The 21,619-nt window shown below is 35.8% G+C and overlaps 1 protein-coding gene across 6 annotated transcripts in view; it reads right to left on the bottom strand.

Moving 5' to 3' along the window:
- Positions 1-21,619, bottom strand: part of KCNT2 (potassium sodium-activated channel subfamily T member 2) — a 323,447-nt gene that overhangs the window by 215,211 nt on the left and 86,617 nt on the right. For all 6 annotated transcript variants that reach the window (XM_075996993.1, XM_012743486.3, XM_012743496.3 and 3 more), the window contains 3 exons: positions 21,414-21,513; positions 12,492-12,540; positions 9,497-9,556 (listed from right to left, as the gene is read on the bottom strand). In XM_075996993.1, the coding sequence (XP_075853108.1) occupies positions 9,497-9,556; positions 12,492-12,540; positions 21,414-21,513 (209 nt within the window). The remainder of the gene's footprint in view (positions 1-9,496; positions 9,557-12,491; positions 12,541-21,413; positions 21,514-21,619) is intronic.

The following is a 21,619-nucleotide window of genomic DNA, read 5'->3' as shown; positions in this document are numbered from 1 at the left end:
AATGCCTAAAACATTTAAAAATGAAGGCAGCATGGGGGTTCAGCAAGATGGAGGATGAATAACACCGCCAGACAGAGTGTCTCTGCAGAAAAGACAGATTCTAGCAGAAATTAGAAAAAAGAAGCAAGAAGATGAGCATACAGCAGACAAAGGCCGGAAGGAGGGGTACCTGAGACCCCGGGAGACTCCACAGGAGGAGGCTGGGGAGGAGAACTGGAGGCTGAGACCACCGGAGCAGCCCGGAGACCAGCGGCAAGGGTAGGTGGATTTTCTGTTTCCCCTCCCCTGCATTTGGGACTGCTGGTGGACTCCCCAGCGGGTAGAGAGACCTGTGGACGCCAGCCCAGAGACCACCGCCGCCAGCCAGCAGTAAGCCTGTACCAGACGTGGCACCAGGTTCCCAACTTCCTCCGGGCACCTCCGTGTGCACAGACCCGAGCCTCGCGGCAGGCGCCATATTGCCTCCTCCTCCTCTCCACCGACCCTACCCATGGCTGCCCAGAGAGACAATACAGCCACCAGCCAGAGGCCAGTCCAGGGAACGGGACCTTCCCTTTTGGGACCCTACAGCTGACTCAGGGGAACTCAGACTGTGAGCTCCCTACCCGCCAGCCCTCCCAGGTGCTGCTGGCATGGTGTTCCCAGGAGAATGGTGCCGACTCAGAGGCTGAGAGACATAGACCTAGCTTGGGCTCCCTGTGGGTGAATTTGGATCGGAACTCCTCTCCCTGGTGGGGATACAGTTTGAACTATGGGACCCAGAGGTCAGACCTGCAGACCAGATCCCCTGCACCGAGGGCTAGCATTGCCCGGGGCACGGAAGAGTTATACGTGAACAGCCTACTGAGGTGTGGGTGCCTCCAGGGGCGGATCAGCGAAAGAACTCAGGAAATATGAAGAACCAAACGGAAAACACACCCCCAAAGAGGAGCACCAGCCCCCTAGAAACGGACACCAACCAAAATCAGGCAACCAAAATGACAGAAGAGGTATTTCGTATGTGGATCACAAGAACACTCACCCATCTGCAACAACAACTCAATAACCAACACAAAGAAACCACAAAAAGCCTCCAGGATATGGAAAAAGAAATAGACACAATGAAGAAAAGTGTAACCGACTCCTGGAAATGAAGAATCAATTCAAGGAACTACAAAATACAGTGGAAAGTCTCAAGAACAGGGTAGATCAAACAGAAGAAAGAATCTCAGAGCTTGAAGATAACACCCTCCAATTAAATAAATCAGTCACAGAAATAAAGCAGAGAAAAAAGAGAAAAGAGCAAAGCCTACAAGAGATGTGGGATTATATGAAGAAACCTAATGTGAGGGTCATAGGCTTACCAGAAGGGGAAGAAGACAACACTCAAGGGTTGGACAAGCTGTTTGAAGATATAATAGAGAAAAATTTCCCAGGCATTGCTCAAAATCTGGATATACAAGTTCAAGAAGCTCAAAGGACCCCTGGGAGATTCAATGCAAACAGGAAGACGTCACGGCATGCAGTCATCAGACTGACCAAAGTATCAACTAAAGAGGCCCTTCTAAGAGCTGTAAGACAAAAGAAGCAAGTAACATATAAGGGAAAGCTAATTTGAATAACACCAGACTTCTCTAATGAGACTTAACAAGCAAGGAGAGATTGGGGCCCCATTCTCACTATTTTGAAACAAAACATTGTCCAGCCTAGAATATTATTCCCTGCAAAACTAAGCTTCGTATATGAAGGAGAAATAAAACATTCTCAGACAAGCAAAGGCTCAGAGAATTTACCAAGACAAGACCAGCCCTACAAGAAGTACTTACAACAGCTTTACGTACGGAACATCATAATAATAACCCACGAATATAAAAACAACCAATACCCAAAGATATTAAAGGCCAGATATTACAATGGCTCAAGACAGAAATCATAGCAACTACATCCAACCCAACAGAATGAACAGTAATCTACCTTACCTATCAGTTCTCTCAATAAAAACTCTCCACTCAAGAGACATAGGCTGGCTGCATGGATAAGAAAATACAGGCCAAGTATATGCTGTCTTCAGGAAACACATCTAACCTGCAAGGATACATATAGACTAAAAATAAAAGGGTGGAGATCAATATTCCAAGCAAATAGAAGCCAAAAGAAGGCTGGTGTGGCAGTTCTAATTTCAGATGATTTAGTTTTTAAACCAACAAAAGTAGTGAAAGACAAAGAGGGTCATTATATAATGGTGAAGGGCACAGTTCAACAAGAAGAGATAACAATTTTAAATATATATACACCCAACTTAGGTGCACCCAGATTCATAAAGCAAACCTTACTGGAGCTAAGCAAACGGATTAATAGAAACTCCATAATGACTGGAGATTTCAACACCCCACTGACGGGACGAGACAGATCCTCCAAACAGAAAATTAATAAAGAAATAATGGACTTAAACAAAACTCTAGAACAATTGGGTCTGACTAACATTTACAGAACACTCTACCCAAAATCTACTGAATATACGTTCTTCTCATCAGCTCACGGGACATTCTCTAAGATTGACCATATCCTAGGACACAAAGTAAATCTCAAGAAATTTAAAAAAATAGAAATCATACCATGTACCTTCTCAGATCACAGTGGAATAAAACTAGAAATCAACCCTAACAGAAACTCACATTTCTACACAAAAACGTGGAAATTCAACAACCTCCTACTAAATGATTTCTTCATAAATGAAGAAATCAAGATGGAAATAAAAAAATTCTATGAAGAAAACGACAATGGAGACACAAGTTATCAAATCCTCTGGGACACAGCTAAAGCAGTTCTGAGAGGAAAGTTTATCTCCATAAATGCCTATAACCAAAAGACAAAAGGATCACAAATAGACAATCTAATGAAACGACTCAAAGAGCTGGAAAAAGAAGAACAGACCAATCCCAAACCCAGTAGAAGAAGTGAAATCAACAAGATCAACTCAGAACTAAACGAAATTGAAAACAGGGAAGCTATTCAGGAGATTAATAAAACAAAAAGTTGGTTCTTTGAAAAAATAAACAAAATTGACACACCATTGGCTAAGCTAACGAAAAGCAGAAAAGAGAAATCTCTAATAAGCTCCATCAGGAACAAAAAAAGGAGATATCACAACTGATCCCAAAGAGATACATGATATAATTTATGAATACTACAAAAATCTTTATGCACACAAACTGGAAAATGTGGAGAAATGGACAAAAATCTAGAAACACACAGTCTCCCTAAGATCAACCAGGAAGAAATAGATTCCCTGAACAGACCAATCTCAACAGCTGAAATAGAAACAGCAATTAAAAATCTCCCTAAAAAGAAAAGTCCTGGTCCAGATGGCTTCACACCTGAACTTTACCACACTTACAAAGAAGAACTAGTACCTATCTTGCAGAAACTATTCCACAACATCGAGAAGAACGGAAACCTCCCGGACACCTTTTATGAAGCGAATATTACTCTGATACCAAAACCAGGAAAGGATGCAACAAAAAAAGAAAACTACAGACCAATATCCCTAATGAATATAGATGCAAAAATTTTCAACAAAATCTTAGCTAACCGAATCCAGACACTTATCAAAAAAATAATCCACCACAACCAAGTGGGCTTCATCCCAGGGATCCAGGGATGGTTCAACATACGTAAATCTATAAATGCAATTCACCACATACACAGAAGCAAAAACAAAGACCACATGATTCTTTGAATATATGCAGAAAAAGCTTTTGACAAAATTCAACACCCTTTCATGATACGAACACTTAAGAAAATAGGCATAGACGGGACATACCTAAAAATGATACAAGCCATATATGACAGACCCATAGCCAACATCATACTGACTGGGGAAAAATTGAAATCATACCCACTTAGAACTGGAACCAGACAAGGCTGCCCACTATCTCCACTTCTGTTCAACATAGTGCTGGAAGCCTTGGCTACAGCAATCAGACAGGAAAATGGAATCAAAGGTATCCAAATAGGGGCAGAAGAGATCAAACTTTCACTGTTTGCTGATGATATGATATTGTATCTAGAAAACCCCAAGGATTCAACCAAGAAACTCCTGGAACTGATCAATGAATTTAGTAAAGTCTCAGGATACAAAATCAATATACAGAAATCAGAGGCATTCATATACGCCAACAACAATCTAATTGAGAACCAAATCAAAGACTCAATTCCCTTCACAATAGCAACAAAGAAATTAAAGTACCTAGGAATATACTTAACCAAGGACGTAAAAGACCTCTACAGGGAGAACTATGAAACACTGAGGAAGGAAATAGCAGAGGATGTAAACAGATGGAAATCCATACCATGCTCGTGGATCGGCAGACTCAACATCATCAAAATGTCTATACTACCCAAACTGATCTACAGATTCAATGCAATACCTATTAAAATCCCATCAGCATTCTTCACAGATATAGAAAAAATAATTTTACGCTTCGTATGGAACCAAAGAAGACCCCGAATATCAAGAGCAATTCTAGGCAACAAAAACAAAATGGGAGGCATTAATATGCCAGATATCAAACTATACTACAAAGCTGTATTAATTAAATCAATATGGTATTGGCACAAAAATAGGAATATGGACCAGTGGAACAGATGTGAGAATCCTGATATAAAACCATCCTCATATAGCCATCTAATCTTTGACAAAGCAGACAAAAACATACGCTGGGGAAAAGAATCCTTTTCAATAAATGGTGCTGGGAAAACTGGATAGCCACCTGTAGAAGTCTAAAACAGGACCCACACCTTTTATCTCTCACAAAACCAACTCACGCTGGATAACAGACTTAAACCTAAGGTATGAAACTATTAGAACTCTAGAGGAAAAAGTTGGAAACACTCTCCTAGACATCGGCCTGGGCAAAGAGTTTATGAAGAAGTCCTCAAAGGCAATCACAGCAGCAACAAAAATAAATAAATGGGACATGATCAAACTAAAAAGCTTCTGCACAGCCAAAGAAATAGTCATGAAAGTAAACAGACAACCTACAGAATCGGAGAAAATTTTTGCATCCTATGCATCCGATAAGGGACTGATACCTAGAATATACTTCGAACTCACGAAAATCAGGAAGAAAAAATCAAATAACCCCATTAAAAAGTGGGCAAAGGACTTGAACAGAAACTTTTCTAAAGAAGACAGAAGAATGGCCAACAAATATATGAAAAAATGCTCAACATCTCTAATCATCAGGGAAATGCAAATCAAAACCACAATGAGATATCACTTAACCCCAGTGAGAATGGCCTTTATCAAAAAATCTCCAAACAATAAATGCTGGCGTGGTTGCGGAGAGAGAGGAACACTCCTACACTGCTGGTGGAACTGCAAACTATTTCAACCTCTGTGGAAAGCAATATGGAGATACCTTAAAGTGATACAAGTGAATCTACCATTTGATCCAGCAATCCCATTGCTGGGCATCTACCCAAATGATCCAATGACACTCTATAAAAAAGACACCTGCACTCGAATGTTTACAGCAGCACAATTCATAATTGCAAGGCTGTGGAAACAACCCATTGCCCATCAATCCAACAATTGATTAATAAAATGTGGTATATGTATATCATGGAGTACTATTCAGCTCTAAGAAACAACGGTGATATAGCGCATCTTATATTTTCCTGGTTAGAGCTGGAACCCATACTACTAAGTGAAGTATCCCAAGAATGGAAAAACAAGCACCAGATATATTCTCCAACAAACTGGTATTAACTGAGTAGCACCTAAGTGGACACATAGGTACTACAGTAATAGGGTATTGGGCAGGTGGGAGGGGGGAGGGGGCCGGCTATATACATACAAAATGAGTGAGATGTGCACCATCTGGGGGATGGTCATGATGGAGACTCAGACTTTTGGGGGGAGGGGGGAAATGGGCATTTATTGAAACCTTAAAATCTGTACCCCCATAATATGCCGAAAAAAAAAAAATGAAGGGAGCAAAGAAAAAGAAGACTGGGATAAGAGTAAGCCACAATCCCTCCAATTTTACAACAAAGGTGCCTGTTTTGTAGAAACCAGATATAGACCCCAAAGAATGGAACCTATGATCATTTTTAAATGGTTTACACTAGATAAGCCTGGGTGCCTGCAGGTCAAACAGAATCTCCACAGATACTGGACCTCAGAGGGTCTAATGGCTAACCAGAGACACTGATGGCTCCAGCCAGGACTGCAAACTGCCTGGGAGAGGGAGTCAGCACTTTTACCGCCCCAGAGAGTAACCCAACACCACACAATAACTATGCCAGTTAGGCAACTTCACCAGATGCTTACTGCACTTCACTCCCTGTTCTTTCTCAGCCCTGGAGGGGCCAAAATCAGCTGGCATCAAAAATGAGAGGAAGTAAACATAGGAGATGGCTCCTGTCATGATTCTCTGCCCCTTGCAGGTCTGGAGATGAGGCCCAGCAGAAACATTCTTAGATTAAAATTTTAAACTTTTACATCAGAACATAATTTCCTTAAATACTAAACTGAAATTTGCCTTCTGAATGAAGAGATAAGAAGACTTATGACACCTGTGTTATGGCACCTTCATTCTTGCCCCATTCTAATTCACTCCCTGCACTACTATCAATTCACTGGGCCCTCACCCCACCCCTAGCCTACTCACTTAAAACTCTTGAACTATTCAGACACTTTCACAACAAAGACAAAAATCCTATTGCAACCTAAAAGGCACTATCTTATTCTCTGCCCTTACTTTAAAGGTCCTTCCTTCCACAGACCCTTCATTCTTAGAATATGGCTTAGTATTTTTTCATATGACATACTTTTGTATATAAGTCTTCAAAAGGCTTAGAAAACCTTCACCTTTCTTTCCAATAGCATTTTGCCATGTTAACTCATACATGCCTCTCAGCTCTCAACTTAGAGTCTTCTGAGTTTTTTGAATCTTTGCTTACCCTTTAATTGTACATACTCTGGGAAAAATATGATCCTCACATTACACTTCTTGATTCTCCATCACTTTCTTTCAGATTGCTTTTTTTCAGTTTGTATTTTCATAATTAATACAGTACAACACTAGATTGTAAACTCCATGAGGTCAAGGACAGCGACCATTATAGTTTAGGGTTATGTGCACTGTTCCTAGCACAATGGCTTGACAGTCTGAAGCTCCTAAATAAAAACTGTGACTACATTATGTCGACCATGGTTGATTCACAGCCTGTGTGTGCAAGCATGTGTGTGTGGTGTTTTGTGGCAAATGAATGAACTTCCCACTGAGGACTGATTTTCATGGTCTAAAATTTTACAGTGTACAATGTACTTATTCCTAAAAATAAATGCATGTCTTTTCAGTTATATTCATTAGGCTTAATTCTAACATCTCAGGTTGTCTTCTGAACTAAGGAATATAGTCATAAATTATCTCCCCTAAAAATATCTAATGAAAAATAAACACAAAAAGGATCTATAATTTTCTTGGCCATCAGGGAGACCCAATAAGCCTCCATCATAAAAATCCACAGAACAAAAGTAATTATGATTAAAAAAGAGAGCATGCATTGATAGAATGCCAGTACATAGAGACCTATGAAATAAAATCCAAAAGGCAAGCACAATGCCTTTGAAAATTAAATGCTGTTTTATTGAATCTGATTTTCATGAAGGAAATAAAAAGCATTAGTTTCCTTCCAAAAGAAAGCTTCTTAAAAAATAGTTTCTAAGTAGTACCTTTATCTAAGTGTATAATATTCTGTTTCCCTTCTCACTGACAGAATTCAATAAAATATAAATAAATCTTAATCCAAACATTCTACATTTTGCATGGGCATATTATTCCTTAATCAATCAAAATGCAAGAAAATATGTAATTTTCTAAAATGTATCAGGCTTTTATTTTCATTATCAATAAAGGTGGAAACTTGGAGCTATTATCTAGGTAATAGCAGTTTTAGGTATCTAAAAAGCAGTTTTAAAATTATATGAGTTATAGCAGTTTAGATGTTTTCAGCCCAGGTTGAACCAAGGTACTTTGTATAAATATTTCAAAATGTTAAGAATATCCAGATGTAAAATAGCTAACGAAAAGAGCTGATAATTTGTCTTATTTGAATGAATTTAAAATAGTGTAGTAAGTATGACAGTACATACTTTGTATTTTGCAATGTAAATTAAACAGTATTGAGATTTACCATTTCCAGGGCATGATAAGCAGAATCAGCAATATCTAGGCATATCTGGAAGTCCTAGACTAAATCCTTTGTTCTTTTCCAGAAATAAGCCAGCAGTATGATGTTAAATTTTCAAAATTGTTGCTTTTTATAAAGTGATTATAGGGAAAAAATGTAGATTTAACAAAAGGCTTTTAGGTGTGATTAATTTTTGTTTGTAAAAGTTTGGAAATTGTGCTGGGGTTTGTTTTTGTTTCCTTTTGATTTAATGAATGTGTGGGTACAAAGAGTTCTATTTGAAAGCAGTTAATAAAGAATTAGGATATTTATGGTGACAGAAAAATAAGAATTTTAGTGTTGAGTGATTACCATGGTTGTTTTGCCCACTAGCTATAAACATGAATGGAATGACAATTTAATCACAGACCTGCACTTCTGTATGATAGAAGACAAAATGTCATGGATTTTAATTCATTATCTGCTAACTTCAACAGGTACTTTCAAGAGTTTGCTAATTTCAATTTAACTCATTAGTCTTTGGTTTTCGAAAACTGCCATCTCTGTTTAAACTGTCTTAATTGTTACGGCTTAAGTCATGCCTATTTTAGAATGTCTAATGCTAATTATATCAATCCCTATTGCTCTGTCTCTTTATCTTGCTTCATTAAAATCACTATGATTCAAGGACTCTGCTGTAGTCAGTGAAATATTTCCCTTTCATCCCATGAAATGACCTCTCTCTAGGAACCCCGATAGTACTTTGAAGAGCGGAGTTGTGTACCTCACTGAAAGTACTCATATTCTGCCTTGTATTATTATTATCTGCAAAATTTCTCCCTGACTACTCCCCATTCTTGGTTCTAAACTCATTGAGAAAAAAGTCATACAAAGTGTGCAGCTCTTTATCAAATACGGGCTCTATAAACATTTGTTAAATTGTGTTAGCCAAACAAAGTCTCACCAAAAATTAAGATAATTTATTGAAATAATACCTAGCAGACTTGTTGTTGCTCCCCTCAATATTTTTGTACAGATTAAGAATATAGGTTGAGAATAATAAAAAGTTAGACCATTCCCTTTGATTTCCTCTCTATAATCATGCATATAATGGATAAGTAAATCCATGGGAATTAGTGGAGCATTTTTAAGTAACCAAGGAAAACATTACTATATCACTAGTTTTTTTATCACCCACTAAAGGGGCTGAAAATAATTAAACTGATTTATGAAGAGCCTGCCTTATCTCAAAGTATGAATTATAAATAGAGGAATACTGAATAAAATGCCAGCAATAAGTTCTATCAGCAGAAAACTACTAATTAAAATAACTTACCTTATAACTAAGATAACCAAGTAGTATTGTTTCAAAGAGGCTTATCAATGCCACTGAAACCTAAAATATAAATTGTAACTTAATGAGACTATGCAATAAAATTAAAATATATATTCATGATTATACTATTAATATTAACTTTATTTTTATGACACACATACATGATATAGGAGGTATGAGGAGGCACTTTAACTTCTATAAACAGGTGGCGGGCTACGGGCAATAGTTTTCTGCTCTCTTGTTCTAGAGCATAGTTTTTATAATTTCTAATATTCTTTAAAAATATTTTTTATCGGCCAGGCGCAGTGGTTCACGCCTGTAATCCTAGCACTCTGGGAGGCCGAGGTGGGAGGATTGCTTGAGCTCAGGAGTTTGAGACCAGCCTGAGCAACAGCGAGACCCCGTCTCTACTATAAATGAAAAGAAATTAATTGGTTAACTAATATATATAGAAAAAATTAGCCAGGCATGGTGGCACATGCCTGTAGTCCCAGCTACTCGGGAGGCTGAGGCAGGAGGATCGCTTGAGCCAAGGAGTTTGAGGTTGCTGTGAGCTAGGCTGATGCCATGGCACTCATTCTAGCCTGGGCAACAAAGTGAGACTCTGTCTCAAAAAAAAAAAAAAATATTTTTTATTATTCGAAATGTTAAAGTAGGATTAGAATAGTCAGACTAGCTGGAGTCTACATGATATGTACAAAAATGGGTCATTTTGTGTATGTTCCTAACACATACAATCACACACACTGTACTGCCACAAATAACTGCCCTTTTGCAGCAGCTGTATCACCAGCTCTGCCAAAATCAGCATTTCACTTAGGAAAATACAAAAAATAAAAGAATGCAAGCTTCATGGTGAATGATATATTCAATCCTTTCATCCACATCAAACAAAATGAAATGGTAACATCCATGAATGCTAAACAAAATATACCATATAAGCACTTCCAGATACTTTGAGATTTTATTTGAATGAACTTCATAATCATTTTCCCCTTGTGCAGATGGTACTCCTGCATCCTCTAGACATTCTTTCATCTTTCTCTATATTCTCTATAGTACATACAATTTCTACTGTTCACAAAAAAATCTATCATTGCAACAGAGAAAGTAATTAGAAAAGATAAAATTATTCTGTGTTAAATACTCTAAGCTATTAAGGACAGATAAATAGAATCAAATAAGCACACATAAACAGGAAATGACTCTGATAAATATATTTGTTTATAGATTTTTGAGGTTTAAGACAATTTCAATGAGAGAAGCAGATACCCTTGAGATTAAATTGTGTCTCCTGTTCGAATAAAATCTTGGAATTTAAGTGAATATTCAAAAATGAGAATAATAAAAAACAGATGAATGCATAACAGTCTAAGTAAAATATGTTCAGAAGTGCATGTAGTAGCCACTAATTTATAATGATAGAAAATTCAAACTTCTTTGGTTTTCTCTACAAGTTCACTAAATCATCCATGTTTTCTTTTCTAGAGGTACACAGTGCTAAATAATTATTAGAATATTTTTATCATAAGTAACTCAAAGTACTATTTAAAATGAGCATTATTATTTTAAAATATTACTGTTAAATAAAATAATTTTAGTAGATCAAAATATATTTTAAGATAACATGACTATTCATGAAATATTAATTTATTTTAAATGTGTATTTAATTGAAGGATAATATAGGAATCTAGCTCAGAGATTAAATGGCTATATTTTTTAAATTTTAACACTGATCACTGGTTATTTATTTGTGCAATGGCTTTACATGTGGACATTAACAGTGCAAACAAGACCACATATAACCATCAAGATACCTTGATTTGAATTTAGAGGACTAGACATTTTTAATGAACACTTTAATATTTGAAAGGGGTTTTATAAATTAATGTGACATGACAAAAAACGTCAATGTACAAAAACATAAAAATGACTTCAACAAAATATGAAATATCCAGACATAGTAAAATTTTGATTTCATAGTTATGATCACAATGTATACATACTTAAAAGAATTCGGTAGCACATACAAAATGTACAGATTTCACAATCATCGTGATTGTAAAATGAAAATGAAACATTTAATTTAAAAGTATTTTAAAGATTGTTTTTAAACTAAAAGTCTTAAAGTCTTTCCTTTTCCTCCAGACTCAACTGTCTTCTGATCTCCGATTCTTTTTTGTTACTGATTCTATTCTTCCAATTTATTTGTACAGAAAAAAAAGAAAAGAAACAAAAAAAAGAAAAGAAAAGAAAAGAAAAGGAAAGAAAAGAAAAAGGATCTGTAGGAGGTAAACAGAAGTAGAGGAGGTAGAAACTTGTAAAAAGTTTGCTGGGCATGAAAACCAGTAGAAAAAGGATCAAATAAGAGGTACTGGTGACTCTGGGGAACACCTCAACAATACAGCTAAGACATGCTGTTTTTTCTCTCTCTTTTTTTTTTTTTTTTTTTTTACTTTTTCTTATGGACGCCTTTTCTGTCAGGGCATAGTTTTTGCTTTATTTACAAAACTAACTGGTTAGGAACTAAATTCTTACTATTGGTAATATGAGTTATTCTTTCATTTGTTCATTCATTTAACAATTACTTATTGAGACTCTATCATGTTCTAAGCACCAAGGATATATGGTAAAAAAACAAACATGTCTATGGACTCCTGATTAATTTTACAAGAATTATATAAAAAGAATACCTAATGTAATTTGGGAAAACTTATGAAGCCTTAAAATATTGGATTACTTTGGTTTTCTCCACACTCTAAAGAGCTCCTTGAAATCTAACTTCTGAAAACCAGGAGATTCTCAAAAGGTAGGATGCAGGGCTCAGGTAAACGAGAACAAAGAAATAAAAATGTTAGTCTAAGATGTACATCAAGATTAATTAAACAGGAAGACAAACTCATTTTGAATATCAACAATTTTCTCTCCAATGGTATTTCTCTGTGAAATATGATTAACCCGGAAATATAGGAATAAAACAAAATTGTACATAACCTGTAAGCCCCATAAAGGTAGACTTCTGTTCACCCAAAAGATATGAGACCTATAAAAAGAATAATAAGATGTTAGTTTTAAAAATGTGAAAAATCCATTTACTTTTAAAATACAATTAAAGTTTAAAATATTAAAATAATGCTAGAATAAAAAAGACAAACTCTCAACATTAAGATTAAAAAAAACTTTTTTGTTTTAGTTTTCTTTCTGCTAATGTTCATTTATATTCCAGTAAAAACTTGTTCAATTTCGCTTGCAGTCACTATTAATAATGAATGGTCATATAAGGAGCCATCATTTAAAGAATGATATGGCAAGGCAAAAAACCCTAAAACACTTTACTAGAAAATTCTCCACTGAAAAGTCACTTATGAGTCTTACATATACTCTAAAATTTTGTTATTGTTTTTATAAACTAAAATTTTGTTGTTGCTTTATGCTTTTCTTGCTTTTATAAACATTTGATATAAATATTCAGGCATTACAAGTTCAATAGTGTAAATAATAATAAAGTCATTAACTCAGAGTACACAAGACAATAGTATTTCAGATTTTAATTCTTATAACATATTTAACATATCACAAAAAAATAACCTGTGACTAGGGTCAGCATAGAACATTAGGTGAGACAGATCGTCCTTAAATACCTCTTAAAAGTAATCATTTCTGATGTCAAAAAATGCTTATACTCTGCCGAGAACACAATAACACTTTTATGGTCTTACTAATTCGAATTATCCACTATTTTTACCCTACCTCTAACTACATCATTTGATCTACAGTTGATTAAAATAGGAGTTACTCACACCAATATATCCTACTTGAGTAAAGTTGAAAAGTTACATTTTCCTGTTCCCCCAGAAATATAAATAATAACTCCCAAAACAAATAAAACAAAACCCACTCACTTTTGTTTTGGGGGGGTTTTCTAGAGACAGAATCTCACTCTGTCCCTAGGCTAGAGTGCCATGGCATCAGCCTAGCTTGCAGCAACCTCAAACTCCTGGGCCAAACCATCCTCTTGCCTCAGTCTCCCGAGTAGCTAGGACTACAGGCGTGAGCCACCACACTTAGCTTATTTTTTGTTTCTATTTTTAGTTGCCAGGCTAATTTTTTTCTATTTTTAGTAGAGATGGGGTCTCGCTCTTGCTCAGGCTGGTCTCAAACTCCTGAGCTCAAGCAATCCTCCTGCCTTGGCCTCCCAGAGTGCTAGGATTACAGGTGTGAGCAACTGCACCTGGCCCCATTCACTCTTTGTATTATGAAATAAGACAGGAGTTCCATGAAGTATTGTACATGTAAATCCTTAAGTCGTTTTCTGTTTGGTAGTATGTTAAACAATAACAAAGAGCAATAAACTCTTCAAAATTCTTGTTTTAAAAGAATGGCAAAACTTCAACATCATACTAAATGGGGAAAAATTTGAAAGCATTCCCACTTAGAACTGGAACCAGACAAGAATGTCCTCTATCTCTCCACTTCTATTCAACATAGTGCTGGAAGTCCTTGCTAGAGCAATTAGACAAGAGAGGGCAATTAACAGCGTCCAAAGGGGGCAAAAGAGATCAAACTCTCACTCTTTGCTGATGATATGATATTATATCTAGAAAATCCCAAGTATTCGACCAAGAGACTCCTGGAATTGATAAACGAATTCAGTAAAGTCTCAGGATACAAAATCAATACAAACATATCAGAGGCATTCATATATGACAGTAACAGTCAAACTGAGAACCAAATCAAAGACTCACTACACTTCACAATAACAACACAGAAAATAAAGTACTAGGGAATATATTTACCTAAGGAGGTTAAAGACCTCTACCGGGAGAGCTATGAAACAGAGGATGTAAACAGGTGCAAAATCATACCATGATCGTGGGTCAGCAGAATCAACATTGTTAAAATGTCTATACTACCCAAAGTGATCTACAGATTCAATGCAATCCCTATTAAAATACCAACATCATTTTTCACAGATATAGAAAAAATAATTTTACACTTTCTATGGAACCAGAGAAGACCCCACATAGCAAAAGCTATCCTAGGCAAAAAGAACAAAATGGGAGACATCAATTTATCAGACTTCAAACTATACTACAAGGCTATAGCAATTAAAACAGCTTAGGACTGGCACAAGAACAGGGATACAGACCAGTGGAACAGAACTGAGAACCCAGATATAAAACCATCCTCATATAGTCATCTAATCTTTGACAAAGCAGACAAAAACATACGCTGGGGAAAAGAATCCCTTTTCAATAAATGGTGCTGGGAAAACTGGATAGCCACCTGTAGAAGGCTAAAACAGGACCCACACCTTTCACCTCTCACAAAAATCAACTCACGGTGGGTAATAGACTTAGACCTAAGGCATGAAACTATTCGAATTCTAGGAAAAAACGTCGGAAAAACTCTTACAGACATTGGCCTACGCAAAGAATTTATGAAGAAGGCCCCAAAGGCAATCACAGCAACAACAAAAATAAATAAATGGGACCTGATCAAATTAAAAAGCTTCTGCACAGCAAAAGAAACTATTAAGAGAGCAAACAGAAAACCTACAGAATGGGAGAAAATATTCACACGCTACACATCGGATAAAGGGCTAATAACTAGAATCTATTTAGAACTAAGGGAAATCAGCAATAAAAAAATCAAACAACCCTATCAAAAAGTGGGCAAAGGACATAAACAGAAACTTTTCAAAAGAAGACAGAATAATGGCCAACAAACATATGAGAAAATGCTCAACATCTCTAATCATCAGGGAAATCCAAATCAAAACTACAATGAAATATCACTTATCTCCAGTGAGAATGGCCTTTATCAAAAAGTACCCAAACAATAAATGTTGGCATGGATGCAGAGAGATAGGAACACTACTACACTGCTGGTGGGACTCCAAACGAGTTCAACCTCTGTGGCAAGCAATATGGAGATACCTCAGAGAGATACAAGTAGATCTACCATTTGATCCAGCAATACCATTGCTGGGCATCTACACAAAACAACAAAAGACGTTCTATAAAAAAGATATCTGCACTCAAATGTTTATAGCAGCAAGACTCACAATTGCAAAGATGTGGAGACAACCCAAGTGCCCATCAATACACAAGTGGATTGATAAAATGTGGTATATGTATACCATGGAGTACTATTCAGCTATAAGAAACAATGGTGATATAGCACCGCTTGTATTTTCCTGGATAGAGCCGGAACGCATTCTACTAAGTGAAGTATCCAAAGAATGGAAAAATAAGCACCACATGTACTCACCAGCAAATTGGTTTTAATTGATCAACACCTAAGTGGACATATAGGAATAACATTTATTGGGTGTCGGGCAGATGAGAGGGGGGAGGAGGGGATGGGTATATACATACATAATGAGTGTGATAAGCACCATCTGGGGGATGGACACAGTTTAAGCTCTGACTTGGGGGGGGAAGGGGGAGCAAGGGCAATATATGTAACCTAAGCATTTGTACCTCCATAATATACTGAAATAAAAAAATGAAAAATATGGCAAAACTCTAAAAAGCCACTCAAAATAGCGACATAGCATATTAAACTAAAGTGCTCTTAACTTCCAGAATGTCACTTCTACCAGGCTGACATTGTCAATCACTCTAAACAAAACTTGTGATCTTTTCCCCAAATACTGGTCGTCTTCGTTTTTCACATCTCAGTAAATGGAATAAAATCCCATTGTGTTTGGCTACTGAAAACCTAAGCATCATCATAGATCCTGTCTTCTTCTGTAACTTTAAATATTTAATCCATCAGTCATCAAATCTTTTCAATTTTTCCCACCAAATATCTGTAAAATTCATCTACTCTTTTCATCTCTACAACCACCTTATTCTAAGCTACCAGTTTTCACAATTGGACTCATGCAAAAATCTATCTATGGAGACCCTGCACCTTCTTTTGCCTTCTACAATTTTTCTCCAAATTGCAATGACACTGATTCTTTCAAAATGCATTTTAGATCACATTACCCTGCGAGGTATGGGTTTGCACTTTTGTTATTATAAAGACCAAAACTCTTAACATGGCAGTCTTAAATTTATTCAAGTGTGCATGCTCAAAGATTGATAGTGCTCCAAAATAAACTAACACAAGCTTGTATTGCATTAACAAATAATAAACAAATAAACTAGGGTTATAAATTATAAAACTCTCCTAACCACAACAATCACTAGGACCTGACTGAGTATTGTTCTAGGTCCACATTTCAAGAACATGTAAAATTTAGTATGCATCCAAAAACAAGGTGACCAGGATATGAAAGCATACTACAGTCTTGCCAATACATTCAAAAGACTTTTCAGTAACTGAATTCTTTCAAAACACTGAAAATACTTAACCCCGGTTAGACAAACAACTGTCAAGGGTGTTGCAGAGAGGACTGATTGCTGATTCTTTGTGAAAATGGACATTAAGAGCCTTTCCACCTGACATACATGGCTGTGGCAGAGATGACTTTCATTCATTATCAATATTCATTCTCCCTCTTCCATGGCACAGAGGTGAGTGCACAAAACCAGTTTTCAGCTGGACTACATTTCTCAGTCTTTCTGTTGAGATATCATAATATGACTAACTCTCACATGAGATCTGAGTATAAAATATTTTAATGCAAGTAAAAGTGAAGTTTGTCATTGTTGGCCAGGAATTTTTAAAATTACATGTGCCATCTCCATGCTCTTTTTCTCTTTGTGAAAGCTGAATGCAAAAGATTCAGGCCTTAGGACAACATGTAGCTGCAAAATGCAAGTGGTTTGCACATATAATATTATACTTATCACATGATGATGTGTATTTATGTGTGTATGTGCGTTTGTGTGTGTGAATTACTATTTGGAGAAAAGGTCCACACTGACCAGAAAAATCAGAATTAGACTCTCTAGTAAATAAAAAAGTTCTTTTGAATTCTTGAGATTTTATGTTAGACTACTAGGTGTTACTTTAATCTATAAAAATAGTCAATATATGTGAAAGAAGAAAAGGTAAACATTAAAACATTTATTCCTATAGATCATCAAATATTTAAAAGCTATGGTGAAAATAATATTTCTTCTTTTAAAAGTTGTTAGCCCAAGGAAGAATAATCTTTAAAATTTGAATGTTACCTGAACACACCATTGGCTACATTAGGCACTGATTTTAAATGCAAATCCAAACACCATAAAATATAAGCATGTCGATGTGCTTCCTACTTTTGCCTCTACCATTTGCTGCTCAAAAGTAATAATCAGTTCAACCATTTTAAAAGTGGAAACAGATGAATGAGTTTTGACACCGTGAAGAACTGTAAGCATCAGCAGACAGTGAATCAATGTTGATGGTTCATCTTTCAATGTAACTTATAAACTACATGCTGCAGGTGTGTTTCCTTTGCTAACACCTTCAAATCATTTACTACACACTGTGTATACACTAGAGTTTGCCATTAGACACTGTCACACATTAACAGTAAAATTCTTTTCCTATCCTTCAGTTTGTGCACATTGCAACATTTTCTTATCCATTTTGATTCCTACGAAGGGACTTAAAAATAAAATAAGCAGCACAAAATACTTGCAGATTCATCATGTCAGAAGCCCTAATTAAATAAATCTCTGCTTAATTAGACTCATTATTTTAAAATAGAGCCTGTGCACATAAAGGCCATTTCTGTTTTTCATTAACCGATACTGCATTGACAATGGGAACTAAACAGAACATTGTACTCAAAATGGAGCCATAAGTTAGTTTGTTATGTTTTTTTAATTACAGTAATCTGATTTTTTAAATGTATATCTTCTATAATTATGGCTGAATATTCTTAGTAATATTACATAGAAGTTAATTGTAGGAAACTTTGTTCCTCTTAATGTTTCCAAATAATCTAATTTTACTCTGCTGTCACCAACCAGTACCCTTTTACCCTTAGACGGATTCAATCATGGTTCATTTTAGGATTTTGAGTTCTCTCTAGTGTATATTTTATTATAAGTGACCAAGTTAAAAAAAATTCTGGTATGACTGTAGAAGAATTTCTTACGTGAATCATTTAAATAATACAGAAAAATGTAATAAATGTAATATGCACATGTCCAGGCAGTGGTCCTCAATCGTCTTCATTGGGCACCACTATTAATAAAATTGTTTAGCATCATTCCATTAATTCAGCAACATTCACTGACTTGTCATGTCCTGTGCTAAGTATGACAGCTACAGGACCAGATACAACATGGCCCCTGCCCTTGGTGGGCATACAGAGAGCACAAAGAAGTGAATGGTGAAATCAAGGGTATTGTATTAGATGTTGTGAGAGAAGTATGGGAGATGCTCCTAGAGTACCCAGAAGACAATCCTAACCCAAAATGGAACTGGGCTACAAGGCATAATACCTGGGAATGGTCTCAGACTAAATATTATCCAAGTTTTTCTGAAGGTCCAGGAGTCCTGAAGCAAGTCACAAAAGGGTGGATTGTGAGGAGAAGTGGAAAACAGACTTCCAAGAAGAGGGAGCAGAATGTTCAAGGGCACAGAGACAGGGAGAGCAAAGTATGTATATAGGTTACCTCAAGTAGGTGAGCATGGCTAGAGTAAGAAGCGAGTGAGTTAAGGTAAGCAAAATTAGATTATTAAGAAATTTAAATAACTATCGGTTGCCTAATTTGTGCCAAGCTCTAGGGATTTAGACAATGATATATGCTATCATGGAATATATCTTCAAGTACCTATGGGATACATGGGAAACAAACAAGAAAAATTAGTGGAATATATAAAAGAAATAAAGGCACTGGAGAAAGCAATAAAAAAGAAAAAGAGGAAAAAAACTATTCCAGGAAGTCTCATGATGAGATTACAATTTTAAACGGGATGCTTAATATGATTTTGAGTAAAGATCTGAGGATGTGTGCCTTATGTTATATGATGGAAGAAAATTCCAGACAGAAGGAATAGTCCCTATAAAGGCCCTATGCCAGAGTGTCTGGTATGATCCAAGAACAGAGAGGAGGCCAATGTGGCTGGAGAAGAATAGGTGAAGGATGAATAGTGGGAGGTGAAGTTAAAGGGAAAAGAGAGGTGCTTATAGGCTATGGTAAGCGCTTTCACATTCAAAGCAGTCACATCAAGATGTGACTTATGTTTAACAAGAAAAGCTCCCACATTAAGAATATACCAAAAAGGAGGAAAGGCAGAATCAGTGGGACCAATTAGGAGGTAGGTTATAGAGTAATCCAGGTGAAAGAAGGTGGCTTACGCCAGAGTGGCATGGAGAAGTGATTGTGTGCCAGGTATATTTTGAAAGCTGAAATGACAGAATTTTCTAAGGAGTTTGCATATGCTGCAGACAAACAGAGAAGTTAAGAATGACTCCAAAGCATTTGGCATGAGCAACTGTTAGAATGAAGTTGTCATGATCTGAAATGTGGAAGGCTGTGAGTAGAACAGGGTTTAGGGGAAGGATGGAGTTGTCATTCATTGGGATGAAGAAGAGCGAAAAAGAAGCTGATTGGAACATGGTGAGTCTGAAATGCCTATTAGAGATCCAAGTAGAAAAGTTGAACATGCAGTTGGAATTTGGAGAAATGAGAACGCACTGTCTTCCTGTGGTCACTGAGGTAACAGGGATAGAAGACATAACAAGATTAGTCCTGAGGGTCCCAAAATAGAAAGTGGCAAATATGAGAAAACTTCTGCTTCTTTATGTGTAAGGTGAAAATAATAAGATTAAGTACATATTGAAGGAAATAACACATGTAAAGCAACCAGTTTAATGGCAGAAAATAGCAGGAGCTCCAAAATAAACAATTTTTTCACAGGTTGAAAATTCCCTTAGGGTATTGAATGTTTCTATGCATCTCTGTATATCTTCATTTATAGCAATGTGACAGGTACATGCTAAATATTAGGTAAAGATATTTATATTGCATTAAATAAATTATTTTGTAAAGAATTATCACACAGATTATTATAAGATAAAACTTATTAATAAAAGATAAAACTTATTTAACTTATCTCCAAACCTTTGAATAAGTACAGAATCATGTTTACTATCTAAACAAGCTAAAGAGTAACCAATTTAAATGCATATTATGAGCTCACTTTCTATTTTACCTTGATCTTTTCATTTTTAAATTTTCTTAGCAAAAACTTTCACATAAAAAATAATTGTACACAAGTTAGTTATCAAATTTAAGTTTTCTTCTTTGAAAATTATTATAAATTTAGTAGACTGGACAGGAGTGCAGGATGGTGACAAAATAAAAATTATGCATGTAATTACACAAGCAGTCCCCTTTCCTACTGCTTCTAGCAAAAGACAGAGCCTAATAAGGAAAGTGCATAAATGAATAGAAATACAATTTAATAACAGCAACAGGATTATGAATGAAAAATAAGTTCAATTAATAAATTAATGTCATTTAACTCAAATAAGATAAAGAACTGTACAGGCTAAAACTGAGACTTGAGATAGTTATGCATCCCAATATATGCTGAAGTATTTCCATTCAAGGGTATTAACTACAGTATAACTGAAAATATCTGCAAAGCTGGCATACAATAGAATAAACCTTTTGGGAATATATGTAAATCAAAAATAGGAAGTCATTAAGGTCTTTAAAGAAACTAACTCATATTAAACAACAATTACTTAGAGCACTTTAGCAATAAAATTTTTATGGTTCAAAGTCAAATATTAGCATCAAACAAATATATAAACAATAAAAGAACAGATGCTTACAAAGAACCTACAAGAATTGCATTCATGTAATGCCTGTAAATCAAATCAATTTAATTTATGAAAAACACCTAAAATATCCTTGAAAAAATAGGTTATATAATAAGGTAACATTGTTTAAAATGTGATACAATTCAAAATAACCCAAAGACTTCTGTTGAAGGTCAAAGATACCTTACCATTCATTTCCTTGTGAAGGGCTTTCTAGTAGTACTCGGATTATGTACAACAAGCAGCTCAATAATTTGAGAGAAAAATTGAACAGGCGTATTCTTAAACCTTTTAAACAAACAATAAAAGTTTGATTTTCATTTGAACTTAGTTCACAAAAGACTAAAAAGAATTGTCAAAAATATCAACTTTAAGTACAGCACTTGAATTGTAT

This window comes from Microcebus murinus, chromosome 23 (assembly GCF_040939455.1).
Source record: "Microcebus murinus isolate Inina chromosome 23, M.murinus_Inina_mat1.0, whole genome shotgun sequence".
Taxonomy (NCBI): Eukaryota; Metazoa; Chordata; class Mammalia; order Primates; family Cheirogaleidae; genus Microcebus; species Microcebus murinus.
This window is presented reverse-complemented; position numbering and strand designations above follow the sequence as displayed.